This window comes from Rhodamnia argentea, chromosome 6 (genome assembly GCF_020921035.1).
Source record: "Rhodamnia argentea isolate NSW1041297 chromosome 6, ASM2092103v1, whole genome shotgun sequence".
Taxonomy (NCBI): domain Eukaryota; kingdom Viridiplantae; phylum Streptophyta; class Magnoliopsida; order Myrtales; family Myrtaceae; genus Rhodamnia; species Rhodamnia argentea.
Window position 1 is genome coordinate 29,466,048 of NC_063155.1, and position 20,532 is coordinate 29,486,579.

Consider the following 20,532-nt stretch of genomic DNA (forward strand, 5'->3'; position numbering starts at 1 on the left):
CGAAATCGTACTTTAGTAGATATGTTACGAAGTATGATATGTCATAGTACTTTACCAGAGTGTCTTTGGATTAAAACTCTTAAAATGGCCGTGCATATCCTTAATCGGATTCCCAGTAAATTCGTGGGTAAAACATCTTATAAACTGTGGACACAAAGAAAATCGAGTTTGGAATTTCTTCATGTATGGGGCTGTTCGGCTGAGGCAAAAATATGTAATCCACAAAGAAAGAAACTCGACCAAAGGACCATAAGTTGTTATTTCATTGGTTACCCTGAAAGATCAAGGGATTTTAGATTTTACTGCCCTTCACATACTACTAAATTTGTTGAAACTAGAAATGCAATGATTTTAGAAAATGTTGATTATTGCACCCCTAGAACAAAGGACTTTGAGGAAACCCAAGATCAAGTTTCTACTCATGATCATGTTTTTGTTTCTATTATTCAATGGTCTAGTGTACCATTACCTTCACCATAAGGTTTTGATCCTTCAGAGGGGGTACCAAATGAAGAACCTCATAATATAGAGCCTATGTTTCCTCTCGTTGACGAACAATCTCTTAACAGATTGGGAAGAGAAAGGAAATCAGCTATTTCTGATGATTACATCGTATATCTAGATGAGTCAGACTATGATGTTAGCATAGGCATTGATCATATTTCTTATGATGAAGTCATTCCAAGCAATCATTCAACTCAAAGTTTTGAAGCCATAAAAGATAATGGCGTCTAGGACCTAGTATACTTGCCTGAAGGGGCAAAGCTGTAGACCGTAAATGGGTCTACAAAACTAAGCTAAACCGTAAAGGTAATATTGAAAGGTATAAAGCTAGCTTAGTCGCAAAAGGTTTCACTCAAAGAAAATGAGTAAATTATAATGACACATTTTCCCTTGTGTCCAAGAATGATTCTTTCGGAATACTCATGGCTTTAGTAGCTTATTATGATTTAGAGCTACATCAAATAGACGTGAAAATAGCATTTCTTAATGGAGACTTGCAAGAGGATGTCTATATGGCGCAACCGCAAAGTTTTGTGGTTGAAAGCAAGGAACATATGAAATGCAAACTGAAAAAGTCCATCTATGATTTGAAACAAGCCTCAAGACAGTGGTATCTTAATTTTCATGATATAATTAGTAATTTTGGCTTTAAAGAAAATATAGTGGATCAGTGTATATAATTTAAAATCAGTGGGAGTAAATTTATCATTCTAATATTATATATTAATGATATATTATTTGCTAGCAATGATAAGAACATGTTATATGAGACCAAGAATTTTCTTTCACATAACTTTGAGATGAAAGACCTTAGCAAAGTCTCTTATATAATAAGAATTGAGATTCACAGAGATAGATCTCGAGAGATCTCCCAATGTTGCCTCTGTTGTTAAAGATGACAAATTCAGCTTAATGTAATGCCCTAGAAATCAACTAGAGCTTCTACAAATAGAGCATGTTTCCTATGCATCTACAGTAGGGAGTCTTATGTACGCTCAAGTATGTACTCGCCCCTGACATAGCATATGTTGTTGGAATACTTGGCTGTTACCAAATATACCGAGGAATGGGTTATCGGAAAGCAACTAAGAACGTAATGTGAAACTAACAGGGTACAAAAGATTTTATGCTTACCTACAAGAAAATAGATAGCATTGAGGCTATTGGTTATTCTGATTCTGATTATGCTGGATGCATCAGCACTAAGAAATCCATATCGGGTTACATTTTTATGCTCGTTGGAAAACCCATCTCACGGAAGAGTGCAAAACAGTCTATAACTGCATTGAAGCAGAGTTCATAGCATGTTATGAAGCGAGTTCTCATGGTTTATGGTTGAGGAACTTCATTATGGGATTTGAGCTAGTTGATATTATTTCGGAACCACTGAAAATTCATTATGATAACCAGATTGCCGTTTTCTTTTCATAAAACAACAAGTCGAATGGTGCATCCAAATATTGACATTAAGTATCTTGTTGTGAGAGAAAGAGTTCAAAATCAAGTTGTGTCCATTCAGCATATTAGTACGAAATCCATGTTAGCAGATCTCACGAAAAAATGCTTACCATCCAATCTTTTTCGAAAACATATTGCTATCACGAGCTTGGTTGATAGCCTTTAATTTAGACCGTGGTTTTGGACACATGATGTATTTTTATATTTTGCGATTACCTCATGTAATGGATTTTGATTTTATAGTTTGTTGCTTCTAGTTATATGTGAACATTTGAAGCCTTTTGAAACAAACAATTATGTATGGACCTCATTAACATGTTTATACTATGAAACGTTATTGTTCATGACTATTAACCCATTAGATGTTGTGTTTGATGTTTGTGCTGGGATAGTAACTGGAGAACGGTACTGTGGCATTGGAACATGAATATTGGCTTTAATTCTTTTCTATATAAATGTCAAACATGACCTTAGTTAAGGGATATTTTATATGCTTAATTATGTTGTGTTAAGCTTTGTGAATTAAATTGATAATAGAACTTTTGGCCAAGTGGGAGAATGTTGGATTTGACGAGATCCACCCAAATATGTGGCCTATCAAGTTTATTATTTAATTAAATATATTACGGGTATATATTTGTTATAGATTTGTCACATCCAATTGGGCTTCTAGAATCCTTATCTTTAAACGTCGATGGACGGTTAAGATTTGGCAGCTTTAGGGTTGGTCCCAATATTCTTTCTATATAAGATCTCTTTTTGTGCAGAACGAGTACCCTTTTTTTGCGTTTTCGCTTTTTTACGCTTTTGCTTCTTCCATAAAATCACAAGAGAAAAAAATACACACTCCATCATAATTATTACAGAGGAGAGTGGTGAAGATCCATACCCATAAGAAGACATCTTCTCTCTCATCGGATCAACCATGGCTTCTTTTAATTTGGGTATATTTATTTATCAATTTATGTTCATGTGATTGAAAGATCAAATAAACTAACAAAATAAACTTCTTATTATCTTCTAAAGAAAACCTAAAACATCTTAAAATTAAGTGGGAGGTGAAGAGATTTCACACAATACAAAGTCATGATTAGGCACAACAAATTGATTCATGATGATGATCATCATCATCAAGCGGTCATCGTACTCAATACGTGGAAATTCTGCGCAGCATTAATGCTGTCAAACAAAAGAATGGATTTAGTTATAAATAATGCAATTCTGTTTTGTGGCATCGGTCGTCGATCATGTTTCAAACGACCAATTATAATTTTCTATAGGATGGTATATTGTTCTAATTATTTGTCAACTGGACTTGTTTTTGTTTATTTTATATATCATTAACTGTGGGTTATCGTAAGGAGGATTATCTCTAAATTTCAAAAGCTTATATATGAATGGGCAAATTTTGCTACATTACGTTGTCCCTTTATGAATTGGTTAGCCCCTACATTTTTTAACTCTATTTTATTTTTCTATTTCAAGAAGACGCCCATTTTATTCCCAATACAGGTATGGAAATTGAGTGAAACGTTCGGACAATGATGATGAGTGACATCTTTTATAGATAAACGATGAGCCAAAAGAATGGTCCTTGCCCACCAATATCCTAAGATGATCCTACGTTAACCCATTGAACTTAAGGATGGGATTGTTAGTAGAAAAATCTACCAATGGCGGGTCAAACTGGATTAATTAGATGCAGCGGTAATGACTCGCGTACCCTTGTTCAACAAATGCCACAAAAACAATAGAGTGATTCATGGAATCGATTTTTGAAATTATGTGATTTGCCCTTATTGGTACTCATATTGAACAAATACCACAGATTGAGAACTTATTCTTTAAACTTACTTTTATAAAAAAAAAATTGTTATTTAGGTGAATTGATTTTTAAAGGAAACCAGACAAAAAAGTCAGCCGATCCCGCTTAGCTATTTCGCATGCCATTCTCTCTCTCTCTCCCCTCAACAAAATCATTTTTCCCATCATACCACCTCAATTTTCTCCTCATTTATACAGTACTTCTGAAAAGTGCCCTTCATTCTCTGTTCTTTTACCTTCTCTCGAGGACTTTTCGAGAGCATTCCACGCGCTTCATATGGATATGAGCGAACCGCACACCAAGTGCTCTATGGCCATGCGTTGGTTGCACTTCCGAGGTCGCTCGTTGGGGAGTCATGTCTAAAAGATGAAAGCGTTGAAAACAAAAAAGGGTAGATGATCAACGTAACTTACGCGATCTTATTCTATATATGTGTGTGTGTGGGGATGATCAACGTCATTGACGTGATCTTATTCTCTCTCTCTCTCTCTCTCTCTCTCTCTCTATATATATATATATATATATATATATGTTTGCGCTTCAGAGGGAAGACTTAGAAGTATCCATCGATCGGGAACCCATACTTGTATCGGAATTTGACCATACCCGTATTAGAGTTTGACTGCTTCCAACTTATGGATCAGCCTGTGAATCCATCCCCGAAACGAGAGTGCAAAAAAAGATTTCCAAAACAAAAAAATATTTCTAAACTAAAAAAACTTACGTGGACGATCATTTACCCTCAATTTTGCCCGAGTCCAAATCTAGGGAAAGATATGTTTCGCACATTTATTTTTAATGAAAAATAACAATAATCTGCCCATGAACTTAATTCCTCCTCCCATCAACAAAATCATTATCCCCACCTTACCACTTAATTTTTACCTCATTTATACACTCTTTCTGGAAAGTGCCCTTCATTCTATGTTCCTCTACCTTCTCTCTAATATTTTTCAAGAGCATTCCATGCACCGCCCATGGACATGAGCGAACCGCACACCCAATGCCCTATGGTAATGCATTGGTTGCGCTTTTGTGGTCGGCCGTTAGGGAGTCATGTCGAAAAGATGAAAGTGCGGAAAACATGAAACGGGAAATGATCAATGTAATTGACGTGATCTTATTTTATATATATATGTTTGCACTTTAGAGGGAAGACTTAGAAGTAGCCATCGTCAGAACCGATCGGGAACCCATATCTATATTAGACTTTGACCACACCCGTATTAGAGTTTCACTACTTCCAACTTATGGATCCACCTGTGAATCCATCCTTGAAAACGAGAGTGCAAAAAAAAAATTCTAAACTAAATAAATTCACGTGGATGATCATTTACACTCAATTTGCCTAACTCCAAAACTACGGAAAGATATGTTTCATACATTTCTTTTTAACGAAAAAGAAATAATCCACCCAAGAACTCCTCCCTTCAACAAAATCATTATCCCCAAGTTACCACATCAATTTTTTCCTTATTTACACACTCTTTCAGGAAAGCGACCTTCATTATCTATGCCACTACCTTCTAATTTTTCGATAGTGTTCCATGTGCTGCCCACGGACATCGACGAACCGCACACCCGATGCCATCATGTATTGGCTGCGCTTTTATGGTCAGCCGTTGGGGAGTCATGTCGAAAAGATGAAAGCATCGAATCCATGAAACGGTAAATGATCAACGTAATCAATGTGATCTTACTCTATATTCATGTTTGCGCTTTGGAGGAAAGGCTTAGAAGCAGCCATCATCAGAACCGATCGGGAACCCACAACCGTATCAGACTTTGACCATACCTGTACTAGAGTTTGACTGCTCCCCACTTATGGATCCGCCCGTGAATCCATCCCTGAAAAACGAGTGAAAAAAAGATTTCTAAACTAAATAAATTCACGTAGACGATGTTTATGCTCAATTTTGCCCGACTTCGGATCTACGGAAAAGATATGTTTCGTACATTTTTTTGAAGAAAAAAAAAATCCGCCCTTCGACTTAATTTTCTCTTCCCCTCAACAAAATCATTATTCACACGTTACCATCTCAATTTTCTCCTCTTTTATACACTCTTTCTGGAAAGAGCCCTTTATTCTTTATGCTTCTACCTTCTCTAGGATTTTTCGAGTGCGTTTCATGTGCCGCTTGAGCGAACCGCACACCCGGTGCGCTATGTCATGCGTTGGTTGTGCTTCCGTGGTCGGTTTTGGGGAGTCATGTCGAAAAGATAAAAGCATCGAAAACATGAAGCAGTAGATAATCAACTAATTGACTTGATCTTATTCTATATATATGATTGTGCTTTAGAGGGAGGAGTTTGAAGCACCGAACGTCTTACTGTATTAAGAGTTTGACTACTTCCAACTTGTAGATCTGCCTGTGAATCTGCCCCTAAAGAGATAGAAAAGAACGAGAGTGCAAAAAAAGATTTCTAAACTAAATAAATTGCATTCACGTGGGCGATCGCCTGTGCTCAATTTTGCCCGACTTCAAATCTATGGAAAGTTATGTTTCGCACATTTGAAGAAGGTTTTGACTTTTGAGGACGATCCATCGGGGACAGATTTCTTTTTTTGTCATTCAAAGAAAAAATTCACCCGCCGTGCTAAAAAACTTTCTTTAAATATAGGAAACATGTCTTTCCGTGGATATTGAGTCGGGCAAAACTGAGCTGTAAGTACAATTTATTTAGTAAGGCTGCTATGGCGAAATGCGCAGTTAATAGTCTAAACCATTCCATACCTTTGAACAAGCGATGACCTTTGCAAACCTAATAACAATTCCCTTTAATGAATGAGGTCTGCTCACTCGTGTGATCATTGGCGCGGATGCCGCCGACGGCCTCACATCGGAGAAGATGCGTGAGCGGCTGATTAAGGCTAGACTCAGGAAGGACAAGCTGACCTACCGCTTCTAGTGGGTGGTGCCAAGGTGGAGGAGATGGAGAAGACAAGCAGGAGTTGGAATAACAGAGCCAGTGACTGAGCCTGTCTGGTTTTTTATTTTTGTTCATTGCATATGTACATATAATTTCGGTGGCATTATTCACGGCAAAGATATGTTTCGTAGCATTCATCAAAGGGTTCGACCGGTGCAATGGTGATGGTGCCATGCTTGGGCCTAGGCCCGTTCCGTCTACAAATTTTTTTTTTTTTTGCCTTCAATTCTTTTCTCCTGTGGTTATTTGGACACTTTCTTTCTTTCATGTCATTTCATCCAAAAATGTTATCAATTTATTGCTCGATTGAATGAGCTTATCACCGCCGCACCATTAAACACGAGTTTGCAACGAAAACCGAAGTAATCTCTATGCCTAACACACAAACAGGTCGTACCTACGCTATAGATGTATTGATATTTCTCCGAATTGAGCAGCGATTAAAGAAGTCAAATCTCTAATCAAAGGAGGCTCCAAATCACTAAAATTCCGTTTATTTTATGAAAAATATGATAGTTTTGAAAGACATTTTCTAGGAATATATATTTTTCAACATTTGGTTAAAATCCTAAAATGAGATGAAAATAAATTTTCACGGAAAATCGACATTTATTTCTACCAAAAGCAATGCTATCCTTTTTGTCTAAAGGCTCTACCCCTTCAATCTGGAGGAGACTTTCGTCGGATCTCCGACTCTAAAATATAGCTACGGAGATATATTTGTCAAGCACTTTATTATAGCAACTAATTCATCTAAATTGAATGCCATGTTGAATCTGTTGCTTGTCATTGCTTTCTTTTCTCTTTCAGTGATGTGATTACTTTAGCAAGATCATTTGCGTACTTTACACACAAAAACTTGGTGAGCGGGATATTGAGAATAGTCGCTACAGTTAGTACCGAGGCGGTCCATGAAATAATTGTTACAGGTTTGACTATCATAGGGATTATGATGTGATAGCTATTAGTGTAAGCAAACGCTGTTATAGACAGTCAACATGTGATGAACCCGAAATGTAAGAAAAATAACTGCAACCAAAATGTGACGTATATTTCGTGAAGGGCCAAAATCCGTGTTGCATTGATTTGCCTATAAATAGTGCAATTTCGTTTTGTGGGACTAGTCGTCGATCATGATCCAAACGAACAAAATTGATGTCGTACGGGGATGCATTGTTATTCGTCAACTGGACTTGTCCCATTGAATGGTCCCTACCCACCTAATTCCTAAGATGATGTTAGGTTAACCCATTGAACTTAATGATGGCGGCTCAATCAGTGCGAAAAATACGATGGAGTGCATTCACAAAATTTGACAAACTCTTATTGGTACTCGAATATACCGCACTTAGGCTATTCCACCTTAACAGTTAGTCTATAAATTGTAATTCCTTTTAAGATTATGGATAAATTAGCGCAAGACGAAATGAAGTTTATTCTAACATATTGTCAATCAGTGTGTATATATTCTAGATTTTGAATGGAAATATGAACGAAGTCAATCAAGGGCTAGGATTTTTCGAGAAGTGAACATGGTTGAAAATTTTGACCTTTTTTGCTTGGTTGAAAAATTTGACCTTTTTTGCTTAGGTGAAAACAATCATAATGGTGAGCGTGAGAATTAGTTCTATTTGGTGCATTTGATCTTTACTCTAAAATAGAAAAGAGAAATTGGTCGCATAAACTCGTGTCCACCAGCTTGTCTCTTTTAAAATAATAAAAAAAAAATTGTTTCGAGAACAATAAAAGCATGATGACGAAAGAATAATTTATGAGTATTGTATAATATATACGAAATCAATCAACAGATGGGCCCAGCATCCTCGTCGGACAAGAAGGGGTTGCACCTAAACACATCGCAGCCGTTCATCGATTCTGCATCTACGGTCCAGATTCAATAATCGGCAGAAGCATTAAATGATTAAAAACACAATCTTGGGCAACTGCATCCTACGGTCAAAAGAGCAAAGTTCCCAATCCAACCGCCACGACGGCCCTTGCCGCCCATCGCGACCCCGAAGCGCGGGACGCACCGCCGTCGCTGGATTCTCTCTCCTGCGAAGGGGACGTCGTCGACGACGACCCGTTGTAGTTGGGGTTGCTGCCGTAGAGCACCTGAATCCCCTGAATGTCGTCCGTCGCGAGCTCCACCTTCCTCGTCCGCGACGTGATGGTCGGGTACATGATCGAACCCGCCACCGACGAGTGCCCGAGCCCGAGGAGGTGGCCGATCTCGTGCACCGCCACCGACTCCAGATCGATCGCCGTCGACACCGACGACGCCGTCACGTCCCCGGTGACCACCCAGTCCTCATCCCGGTCCAGGTGGAACCTCCCGTTCGGCGGCGAGAAAGCGTGCGCCAGCGTCCCCAGCACCCCGTCGAACGGCTCCCCGTCGCCGTGGTCCCCGCTGAAGAACCCGATCTTGATGTCGGCGGCAGCGAACGAGTCCGTGGCCGTGAACGTCAGGGGCGTCACCGCCGACCACCGCTCGAAGGCGCGCGAGAACACGGCCTTCGCCTCGTCGGCGAGCTGGTTGTCCGGCAGGAACGCGTAGGTCAGGTCGATCTGGCCGTCCGGCCAGCGCGGAGTCCCCGGGAAGAAGGTGTAGTGGCGGACGGCGTGGAAGTGGGACGCATTGACGAGCGCCTCCTTGCCGGAGTTCATGGCCGTCGTCCCGTTGACGATGTCGGGGTTGCCGCAGCGGGGGCGGACGATCTGCTTGAGCGTGGCGTCGTCGAGCTGGCCAGTGGGGTCGAGGTTGAAGTTGCGCTGGTAGGTCTTGATGGCGGACTCGAGGGCGTCGTCGAAGTCGTCGGTGAAGTTGGAGGGGGAGTCGGGGATGTAGCCGAAGTAGCGGAAGTACTTCTTGAGTTTGGCGAGGCCGTCGCGCCTCTCGCCGGCGTGGCAGCCAGAGAAGTTCCGAAAGGCGTTCCAAGCGGCAGAGGAGACGTTGGGGAGCAGCGAGGGCGGGATGGAGGATATATTGGGGAGGAAAAATGCAGAGACCAAAGCCGACGGCGGCGGCGCGAGGGCCAAGCAAACCACCGTAGCCAAGAGGCGAAGAAACTTCATCTCAATTGGGTATAATTGCTAAAGCTTGGGTGTGTTTTGGGGAGCGGTTGGAAACTCGAAAGAGGAGGAGAAAGTTTGGGGCGCTTCCTTATGGGAATTGGGAAGAGATGGGTCGAAGCCGGCGAACCAAAGAAGGCTAAAAAATGGAGCTTTTCTGCAAAGGGGGTCGTAGTTGTGTTCGACTTTGACCTTTTCCAGGGGGCTGTCGTCGTCTGACCTTTCTTGGGTACGAAAGCGTGTACGACAGTACGAGAGCCAGTGGGAAGAGACGACGGCGTTTCTGAGGCTGCTGCGCTGGAGGAGGAGGAGGAGGAGGAGGAGGAAGACAACGACAGATCCATCTTCCTTCGACGAAATATCGAATCCAATGGAGAGAGAGGGGTCGACTTCAACGGTTTGACTCGCGAAGAGTTTTGGCCGAGTGGGGAAAGTGGAAAGAGGTCAAAGACTCTGCATCGGAAGGATCGACCAGGTATCTATGGACCGTGAGATGCTTTGGTCAATGAATTTTTAATTTATTTTTCAAACCAAACGACGTCATTTTGTGCGAAGACGACCATCTCCGTTTTGGGTCATACGGGATTCCGTTGAAATAAAGCTAACGCAAAAAACATTATCGGATATTGGAATTTAATTGCACGATAGAAATTTTACTATTAAAACGACCGAACATGTAAGTTTGGCTCAATATCACCAAAAATCGCAAATTTTTGCATTCATGTCGCACTTGTCTTCAACTAATTTTCGTGTTCACAAAAAGCACATGTACCCTTTTTTTATCCCAAACTAAATTTTGCATCCAAAAAATGTCAAACTGTACATTTATGATAAATTTACCAATATTTTAGAGCAAAATTAAGACAAATTAGGGATTTTAGCAAATTTTGGAAACTTGAGGGAGCTTTTACAATAAAATTAATAGATTTTAGCGGATCTCAATTTTTATTTTTATTTTCATTTTGGCTTCCCATAACGATCTCATTTGGATACAATTTCCATATTGGATCCACGTCATATCTCGATCATCCAATTTATCTGCCACATGCCACTTTACGATTCGAGTTAGAAATCTATCGAGATGTTGGACAGAAGTTATTAGATGATAGATTGTCATACATGTACCAATTTGATATATTTTATGACGCGAAAATTAATTTATATTAAATAAAGCACGAGCGAGCCACTTTGGGATATTTTGTTGCATGAAAACTAACTTAGATTGAACGTTAACGGATATTTTTTGTTTCAAAACTCTGAAATCGAGAACCGATCATTTGACTCATATTTTCACAGCTTTTGAACCCGAAACCGAGGCCGATTCCGGTTCTATTTTGGAATCGGTCCACTTTTTATATTTGCGTAAAAAATAAAATTTTCGTAATTTTACATAAAATTATATAATGTTTCTTATAAAATCTATGTTGATCAAGTGAATATGTTATCTGAAAAAAGAAAAGAAGATGATTATGTATTTATTCGAGTTGACGACCTTTTCCCGGGGGTTGGCCGAAATTTTCCTGCAAATTACACGTGGAAGCAAATTTCGCCTTGCCCTGGGAGGTTGTTAGCTGTTCCAGAAGGAGACGGCGAGTGCGAGCCGAGCAAAAGACTCGGAAGAGTCGGAACAAGCCGAACACCACGTAGGAAAAATGGCGCCAAAGCGAAAGAAGGAAGAAGAAACTCCTCCCTCCGATCCCAACGGCATATTCTCAGGGATGGTCGTTTTCTTGGTCGAGTCCGGAGTTCAGCCTCGCCGTTTGCAGGTCTCACTTCCTTCTTCTTCCACCGCCATAAATTCTTCAACTGTTACTGTTCATGTGATCCTGAGTCAATCAATCCCCCCCTCTCTCTCTCCCTCTCTCTCGCTGCCCTTTGGGTGTGTGGCTACAGATTTGGAAGCGGAAGCTCACTCAAATGGGGGCGAATGTAGTGGAGAAACCGTCCAAGGGGGTCACTCACGTTCTCGCCGTCGACGCCGACAAGCTTCTGCGACAACTCGGCGAGCAACGGTTGGAGCGTTTCAAAGGGGTTCGTTCAATCTGTTTCGTTTTTATCCCGGGCCCGCTTCACTTTTCGGCTTTGGTTTGGTTTGCAACTGAACAGAGACTTTGAAAGCTATTCAGGCGGGTCCGCCTTCTGTCGAATTCTCAAGAATCTAGAATCAGAAAACAAGTTAAAAGGGGGTTTGCGTAATTACAGAAAGTGATGTCACTGATGTCAATGGGACATGTTCGAGCAATCAATTGGAATTTGCCATCGGCGCTTTGTGCCAAAGCTCCCAAAACATTGCTCATCTTGTTTTAGCACAACATTCAGGAGTAGCATTTCAATGGGTTGTGCTTGCTTGCTTCCTTTAGAAATGCTTGGAAGCACAAGGTTGAATTTTTCTTCGTCTTGGTCATTGTCCTTGACGTGCTATGCCCAAGAAGTCATATGCTACATTTTCGGAACCAGAATTTGGATGGTTATTCCTAATCAGGGGCGAAAGGATGTTAAATTTGACTTAATTTGCAGCAATTAGTGTTCTGCAAAATGATTTTTCGCCTGGAAGCATTTTGACAAAAAGGATCCTGTATGAGATTGTGCTGATGTCGGGACATCGTAAGTAACATATTGTGTGGTCCAAATACCTTGAGTGGAAGGGTCGCTACACCTGTAGTACTCACTCATCCTGACCAAGTACTTAAGTGAATGCCATCTTCTATATCCAGTGATTATCCATATAAACGCAAATGTCTAGGAAAGTACAGGGGCACAGTATGATAATTATCTTACTCAAAGAAAATAAATGTATGATGTCCTGTTTTAGCTCTCTGTTCCAATGGAATTGCAAATCCATTAGATCTCTCTTTTATGGTACAAATGCTCTCTTCAGAAACGAAGAGATATAGCTGTTCCATCTGAACACAACGAGGATTGCAATTGGACAAATGGTTGGAAGTTGTATCTCATATTGAAACACTTCAAATTATGCTGTCAAATAGAACTAAGCTAAAAATGCTGCTTCAAGCTCCTTCACAAACTAAGCTTCCCATGTTGCTAGCTTCCAAACTATAGAAAATGGCAGGTACACGAATCACTTCACAAGATGCACATATCAGATGTTTGTACTTTTTAGATTGACTTGTTGCCCTTCTCTTCTGCAGAGAATTCTTCTTTACCAGTGGCTAGAGGAGAGTTTGAGATCAGATGTTTGTACTTTTTAGATTGACTTGTTGCCCTTCTCTTCTGCAGAGAATTCTTCTTTACCAGTGGCTAGAGGAGAGTTTGAGATCAGGTGAAAAGGTCTCTGAGGATATGTACGATCTGAAGTTAGACTTAGAAAAGGAGAAGACACCAGAGACACCTCCAGTTCCTAAACCAGCTGATGGAGGCGTAAGTAAAGGTGATGAATCATCACAAGGTGGAAGTATTAGGTGTCCTCCTCAGAAAAATGCTAAAGAGAATGACCTGTCTGAGGCGATAAGTAGCTCCAGCCTGTCTGATGACTCGAGCCACTCTTTGAGCTCTGGTAATACCAGCACAGGCCTCTCGGACATAACATGCAAGGATGTAAGTTCTAGAAGCCAATTATCCTAATGTGCTTATGCAACACTTCTCGCTCCTCGTTTTCATCTATCTTAAGTCGGTTCAAACAATGATAGAAAATGAGTTAAATCAGAATCATAATCATGAAGAAATTCTCTCTAATCCTTTTTAGAGCTGAATAATTCTTTTGTGGCAATATAAGGGTGGGTTGCAGCAGTCTTCTTTGATATACAGTCCACCTGATCTAAACAGGAATGTAACTGAGATTTTCGTGAAGCTCATCAATATATATAGAGGTGACATTCATCAACTTCCTCAGGTCTTTTCATCAGTAACGATCTTGAAGAACCTAATAACTCTGTTGGTTTATCCACAGCACTTGGTGATGATCGGAGATCTTTTAGCTATTACAAAGCTATATCTGTAATTGAGAAGTTGCCCTTCAAGATTGACAGCGGGGACCAGGTGAAAAACCTTCCTTCAATAGGGAAGGCGTTGCAAGAACATGTGAGTTGCCATTTTTAGCCTGAGAGACTATTTCGAACTCTTTTTTGGGTTTATTGGCGTAATTCATTGTGGTAGTTCAATTGGGAAAATCCAATGGATTGCTAGTCTTATTTGGTCAATGAGTGCTAAGATGATATTTGCTTCCTTTTTTTGAAAATGTAGTGATTTTCTGGTTGTTGAATTTTGTAAACCATTGATGTAGCTGAAGTCAAAACTCTGCGTACCTCGTTAATGGTGAGGGGTTGTTATTTCGAGTATTTTGCTTGTTTCTAGAATAGTATCTTTAAAAGAGAGCAGGCACTGATAGTTCTAACTTGCAGATTCAGGAGATAGTGACTACTGGCAAGTTGTCTAAGTTGGAGCACTTTGAAACAGATGAAAAGGTACACGAAGAGTTTATCCAAAGGTTGACATTCACATTTAACTACACTTCCAGTGATATAGTACCACTCAATAAATCCTGGTGCTTGCATATTTGAGCAGTTTCCGTTCTTTGTTTCCAGTCGCGGGGTGCATCAATGCAGAGACTGTATTGCAACATTTGCAGCAACCCAAAACTGTTTGACTAAATTTCTGTATTAAGATAATATCCCTTGGTTTCATAAAAATATGATTGGCACATGAAGCTGAAGTACTGTGATGGTAAATACATGGATTTTGCTTTAAGTTTTTCTTATCTTGTTGTTTCCGTACTTATCTATTCCTTGCTCTTTCACATCTATCATGCACATACATGTTCGCCAATGCTGGGTCTATTCCTTTTGAGATTATTCTGTGTCCACTTGAGAGAGCAAATGAAGTACATACGTAGTTAATTTCTTCTGTTTCATCTGATTCTAGGTGCGGACAATCAGTTTGTTTGGTGAAGTTTGGGGGATTGGTCCAACAACTGCACTGAAATTGTATGAAAAAGGATACCGTACACTTGATGAGCTGAAGAAAGAGGAGTCATTAACTCATGCTCAGAGGCTAGGTCTGAAATACTTCGATGATATAAAGCAGAGAATTCCACGTGATGAGGTATTCTTCCTAAAAACTTTGCCAATCCCAGCACCTCCCGTTGAAAGAATGACTTGGGATGATAGGTGGGCATATATGAACTAACGTGAAAGTTGGAGTTCTATGAGCCCCTACAGGGACTAGGAAAGGAGAAAAACATGTAGAACATTGGATATTAAAGTTGGAACTTCTGGTTTTACTTTATATGCTACTCATTTTTCCCCAATTTCCTAGGCTCAAGAGATGGAACAACTTCTTCAGAAAGCAGGTGAAGATGTCTTGCCTGGGGTGAGCACAATAAATTTTACTGCTCGATTTTTGTATTTGAGGAATTAAATTTTTAATTGGATGCATATAAATTATTCTGAAATAGCCTCGGTATCCAACCTTAATGTGCTACTGCTTAAGCAGGACTTCTTTTCATATTTAGCGAGGAAGAATCACTTTCACCTGCAGAAATATAATACTGCTGAGAAGGTTTTGGTTCGGTGGGAAATTGGATCTCCTGGTGATGTTGATATCCTATCCATGGCCAGTGTCAAAATAATTTTTTTAAACTGCTAAACTCTGGGTTCTTTTCAGCTTGGCACAGATCTTTTCATCTTCATTTGTGGACTACTCTGTATCAGAGTTTTAAACCTTCTTTGTAGGCCACAATTAATATATTCTTCTCTCGCCATGTTATACCTGTGTTCTTCATATGATTGGATTTAATAAAGCAAATGAACTGGTAAACAGTTTGACTATGTGGCAGATTGATTGATGTTGGAGGCATCCTACCAAGGTAGTTTAAGTACATTAAGATTTGATTTCTTACTATCAATTCACAATTGAGAGACTAGCACGAGAATATATGCTCATTTAAGCGGAATGTAATGGGTGATGTGGTAAATGGAGTAGTTTGTTAGCCTTTTCCTCCTCCTTTTTATTCCAGAATTTTCCCTGTTGGTAAGGATTTAGGATCTTTTGTTTTTCTATTCTCAAATCTGTGCACGTGTGCCTTTAGATATATTTACGTCTTGGTACGTGCATACTTACGTATTAAAAGAAATTATTAAGTCATTCACATCAACAAGTTCATGTAATTTTTTACACCTTTCAGCATTTTACCACTTCTGTGAGCTATACATGTACTTATATGTACTCATATGAGATACTTGCCACGTTGCCAATTTGGTATGATTTGTGACACTGACACCTTTCAACCAAGTATGTGACTAGGATACATATTTAACATGTTTTGTTGACAAATATGCATGAATCCTATATGCTTTGCTTGGGAGGAGGGGGTGAGGCAAATTTGGAAGAGAATACATAAAAATTTAAAATTTTCAGCCTCTCCTTTCCTTAAAAAATTTGAAATTTTCCTCATTTTTTGTCCTGACTTTCATTCCCCCATTTTGTTCCATTTCCCAAACATAGCATAAGTCTAATTCAACACCACCTGACTTCCACAGTACCTAATAGGTTACCCGACCAACCACATTATGAAAATGTTAGTCTTGTGCATATGATGACCCTTGCCTGTTTGTTAGTGCGATACTTCATATTTGATAGGTTCTTTTCATTGATAAATATAACTAACCCAATCTACCATAAAAATAAAATCTTAAGGTACATATGATGTATAGTCAGTCATATGTCAATAGTGAATCTAATGTTGCTTTGCAATCAATTAATCAATAATTTCTTTTGACAGTAAGAATTGAATAAATCAAAGTTTAAACCAACCACATAAAGTTAGTCTATTACAGAAGAATAACAAAGGACACTTCAAATATATTTTGAACTTCAAAGGGCTGCTCAAGCGATGAGCATGTTAACCTTCATTGCTTAAGGCCCGAGTTCACATTGGGAGCATTCTCTTAGACTAGTTCCAGGAGCAAACACCTGTGTGTCTGGGATAATTACCAGCTGTGTGAGATGTGGGCAATGCCATGACCAATGGGGATTTTTGGCTGCTTGCATAGCCTTGGATTCCCTATTGTTAGCCTATAAATAGTGATAAAATTTATTTCAACCAATTCAATCCTCTTACAGTTGCCTGCTTTTGGGACTAACTTATTTTACATTTCTAATAATGAGATTGCTTTTCGCTTACCCATGCAGCGCATGGGCATTTTCTAGTTATATTAATATTTTATCTTCCATGCAGCATGTGTACTCGATTGCCGGTAACTTGTACATATTTTGTTTTGTGCCAAATCTAGTTGCACTGCTGTTTCCACTGGATGATGTCTTACCAGACATTTGTACTTGACAAAAGCTATAGGCAGAAAGTGATATTCTTATTTAACCTTGTGTATAATACTTTTAAGGTGGTTGTTTTGTGCGGAGGATCCTATAGACGTGGGAAACCTTCTTGTGGCGACTTGGATGTGGTAATTACTCATCCAGATGGAAAGAGGTATCAAATCCTAGGTCATTTGGGTTTGCTATGGAATTTGCATGTTTCCACATCTCAAGGAACCGAGAACTATTTCGTATCTGGTTGAACTTATTACAGATGGAGTGGTTAAAGAAAACATTCTCTTGATTTACTTTGGATCTTGTTGAACTAACGATAGTTAATAGTCGCTGAAACCTCAAAGCTTTCCCCTGCCTTTCTGTGACGGTGTAGAAAGAGCAGTCAAGGAAATTGTGTACTCGAGTGCTTTAAATAGAGCAGAACCTCACTCTGTTTCTCAAGAACCCAAATATACTAATCTTACAAGTCAATCGACATATGTTTGTATTAGATTGTCGTTGCAAGTTGACAGAACCATCATCTTATTAGTTGGCTCATGATACAGATTGCTTGTATTTAGTCTGTCAACTGATCGCAGTGAAGCAAGTATTTAGTCTGTCAACTGATCACAGTGATTGCTTCAAATTGGACTGTCAAGTTCGCTCTTTTGATTGTATTACTGTTGACATTGTAATTGTGCTTGCTGTTCTGTCATGCTCTGTGATAGGTATAATTCTGGCTTTGTTTCTGAAAGCTGATCTGTTTTTCTCTGTCTCCAGTCACAGAGGTTTTCTAAAGAAGTACGTGAAGCATTTGAAGGATTTGGGGTTTCTAAGAGAGGATTTGGTTTTTAGTACTGACAGTGAGGAGGTAAGTTTGTTCGAAAGTGTCCACATGCTAGTTGGTGCTAGACCTCGCAGAAGTTAAGCTAATTGAAAGCTAATAATAGAATGCTGAATTCTGAGGTATATAATCAATGATAATTATAAGAAGTTAAGTTAGTTGGTCTCTTGTTTCAGTGATTTAAGTTGTATTCAAAATAAAAACAGTCTGTAGCACATAAAAGTGAAAAACAGTCTAAAATTGTGCCTTCTGCAACTGCATTTTGCATATAGTTAGTACCCTAACCAAATACAGTCTGAAGCATTTTTCATCTTTCGTTGAATTCCTGTAATAGGATTATGAAGACAAGGGACAAAGCCATTACTGCTTAGATATTGTCATTGTTAGGGAGAAAATTTTGATGATAACAAAAAATTAAGTGGAGGGAATGAACTTTCTTGGCCAAACTTTATGGTTATAAGTGATGCTTCCACATTTGTGATTTATTTCGTTGTCCTAGTGTATCGTCTATGTTTCATACTTGATGACATGTCTTCTGCACTGTCTGCTTTCATACTTTCGTATGGCGCAATTTCTTTTCTTCTTATAACAACATGCTCCTGATAGTCTTATTTAGCAATCTTGGCAGGGTACTGACTCAGGTGTTGATACATATTTTGGTCTTTGCACCTATCCAGGAAGAGAGCTGTGTCATCGAATAGATTTTAAGGTACTTGATTAATGTTGACCCTGATATTCATGTATCTCTTGAAGTCTGAGATAATTATCTAGAATAGGAGATCAAGAACATACGAGGCACTCAAGTTACTGCTCGGCCATGTTTAATGTACTGTCACATATGCGACTCAGTTGTTCCAAAGTGCCACTTTGTGAGGGATGAACGGATTGTCCGACATTTTATCTGGATCGAACCCTGCCTTCCTTTTCGTTTATAATCTTCTGTCGTCTGAAATTCTTCACTTCACCACGGCTTTAGGTTCAATCTGAGCTTGAATATCCTTTTGTTCGCTTATTTAGGTATATCCCCGGGATATATATGCATTTGGACTGATAGCTTGGACTGGGAATGATGTCTTAAACAGGAGGTATGTTCAGCAATTCAGGAAGATGCAACACTTGATCTCTGAGTTTTTGAAATCCATTACATGTGAAAGCTGAGAAAGGAACATCAGTTGAGCCGAGCTTTTGAGTCTTGTAAAGATGTCCCTATAGCTTATTGAAGAGCCGTTGAGACGATAGAGGTTTCTACTATTGCCTGCATGACAGCAAGCACAAACTAGCTGGACTTGCATCTGAAGAGGAACATCTACTGTGCTCCTGGATTAATTTCAAACTCTTTAATAATTTTCTTTAAAGTGATCTCAACAGTGTTCGAACAATCAAGTAATTCAAGATTAGTGATCCATGGTTGACTGACCAATGTTTCTATAACTGTATCATCAATCAACTGGATTGGTGTCTGCACCCGGTTGAAACAGTAACCGTAAACCTCTGTTGATGATTACCAGGCAATTAAACTTGCCATCTAGAACAAGCACTAGAAGTTATATCTCTGACAGCCGAAGCATCCCAAGGCATTGAAGCTGCTAGGATGATGTGATTAATAGAGAAATATGCCATTTTCTTTGGATAAACTGCACGCTCTTCATTCCAGCCAGAATAAAGAAGCCTGCTATTTGATTCATATTTCTGGTGCAGGCTGAGGTTGCTGGCGAAATCTAAAGGATTTAGACTCGACGACACTGGGCTCTTTCCTGGAACTCATGATTCGGGCGGAAAACGGGTAGTGTCTAGTCTTTGTGGCCTCATATGGCGCTTCGCGATTGCTTTGATGGTTCCTTATGCACGACATGCCTTTCTCTGTTGCAGGGTTCAAAGGGAAGCACAAGCATAAAACTGTATACAGAAAGGGAGGTTTTTGATTTCCTGGGTTTCCCGTGGCTGGAGCCTCATGAAAGAAACTTATAAGGCAGATGGTTGTTCTTCAGCTGTACATTTGTAGGACGCCGAGGGTAAAATGATGGAGAGGGCGAGATGTAAATAGAAGGATTGACATGAAAACTTTGCTCAGTTGTCCAGCAAAAGGCTTTACTGCATTTCATGTCAATCCGAATTTTCCCTGATTTTGTTGATCTCAATTCGTAAATAAAAGTTTTGGATGGATTGGAGTGAAAACATAATTTCTCTTGTGTCTTCCATTTCGATTCCAACTTGGACCGGAGGGAGTCGTGTTTTCCTTGGAGCTTGAAAATGCTGCTTTGTCAGAATGTTAATCGTGCTGCTAGAGTTCTCTTCAACTTGATAACTTGGATGTTACTTTATCAAGGAGTGGAGGAGTAAATTAATGGACTCTTTATATATACGTAGTTTTTTTTTTTATAGAGTAAATACTCAATTTCTTTTTTGTTAAACGTTTTATTGGTGAGGCTCTTTTTCCTTTTTATTTAAGTTTTATTTATTATTTTCTTGAAATATCTTATTCAGTTTTATTAAAGTAGCTACATATATCAAATTTTCACGAATTTTTATTGCTTAATACCATTAGTGATATTTATGTTTTCTACTACTAGTATTTCAGTTAATTTAGGTCTCTCCTACTTGTAATTTTTTTTACAGCAATTAAGAGTAAAAAAGC

At 39.3% G+C, this 20,532-nt stretch overlaps 2 protein-coding genes and 1 long non-coding RNA gene across 7 annotated transcripts; 1 reads left to right on the plus strand and 2 right to left on the minus strand.

The window, feature by feature from the left end:
* Window positions 1–6,966: 6,966 nt before the first annotated feature.
* LOC125315649 lies at window positions 6,967–16,781 on the minus strand. The gene is made up of 3 exons (XR_007198926.1): window positions 16,600–16,781; window positions 12,654–12,658; window positions 6,967–6,979 (listed from the first exon to the last, which is right to left on the minus strand). It is a non-coding gene; the product is annotated as an uncharacterized LOC125315649 (long non-coding RNA).
* LOC115756444 (metalloendoproteinase 3-MMP) lies at window positions 8,530–10,040 on the minus strand. Its single transcript, XM_030696223.2, has one exon. It carries the CDS (start codon window positions 9,791–9,793, stop codon window positions 8,675–8,677), a length of 1,119 nt encoding a protein of 372 aa, XP_030552083.1. The 5' UTR covers window positions 9,794–10,040; the 3' UTR covers window positions 8,530–8,674.
* Window positions 11,308–20,168, plus strand: LOC115756414 (DNA polymerase lambda). 5 transcript variants are annotated; one of them, XM_048281322.1, is made up of 14 exons: window positions 11,308–11,556; window positions 11,684–11,821; window positions 13,028–13,345; window positions 13,524–13,617; window positions 13,698–13,828; window positions 14,149–14,211; window positions 14,669–14,848; window positions 15,062–15,115; window positions 17,146–17,234; window positions 17,834–17,924; window positions 18,514–18,606; window positions 18,915–18,982; window positions 19,596–19,680; window positions 19,767–20,168. In XM_048281322.1, exons 1-14 carry the CDS (start codon window positions 11,443–11,445, stop codon window positions 19,863–19,865), a joined length of 1,617 nt encoding a protein of 538 aa, XP_048137279.1. In that variant the 5' UTR covers window positions 11,308–11,442; the 3' UTR covers window positions 19,866–20,168. The 5 variants fall into 5 exon arrangements, with proteins under 5 accessions (XP_048137279.1, XP_030552040.1, XP_048137280.1 ...); XM_030696180.2 differs by having other exon boundaries at window positions 18,526–18,606; XM_048281323.1 differs by having other exon boundaries at window positions 13,536–13,617.
* Window positions 20,169–20,532: the final 364 nt, after the last annotated feature.

Coding starts and splice junctions, on each gene's coding strand:
- LOC115756444 (XM_030696223.2), bottom strand. CDS start 9,793: ATGAAGTTTCTTCGCCTCTTGGCTACGGTGGTTTGCTTGGCCCTCGCG.
- LOC115756414 (XM_048281322.1), top strand. CDS start 11,443: ATGGCGCCAAAGCGAAAGAAGGAAGAAGAAACTCCTCCCTCCGATCCC. Junction 17,925..18,513: donor TTAGTACTGACAGTGAGGAG/GTAAGTTTGTTC, acceptor AGTCTTATTTAG/CAATCTTGGCAGGGTACTGA. Junction 18,983..19,595: donor AATGATGTCTTAAACAGGAG/GTATGTTCAGCA, acceptor TTTCTGGTGCAG/GCTGAGGTTGCTGGCGAAAT.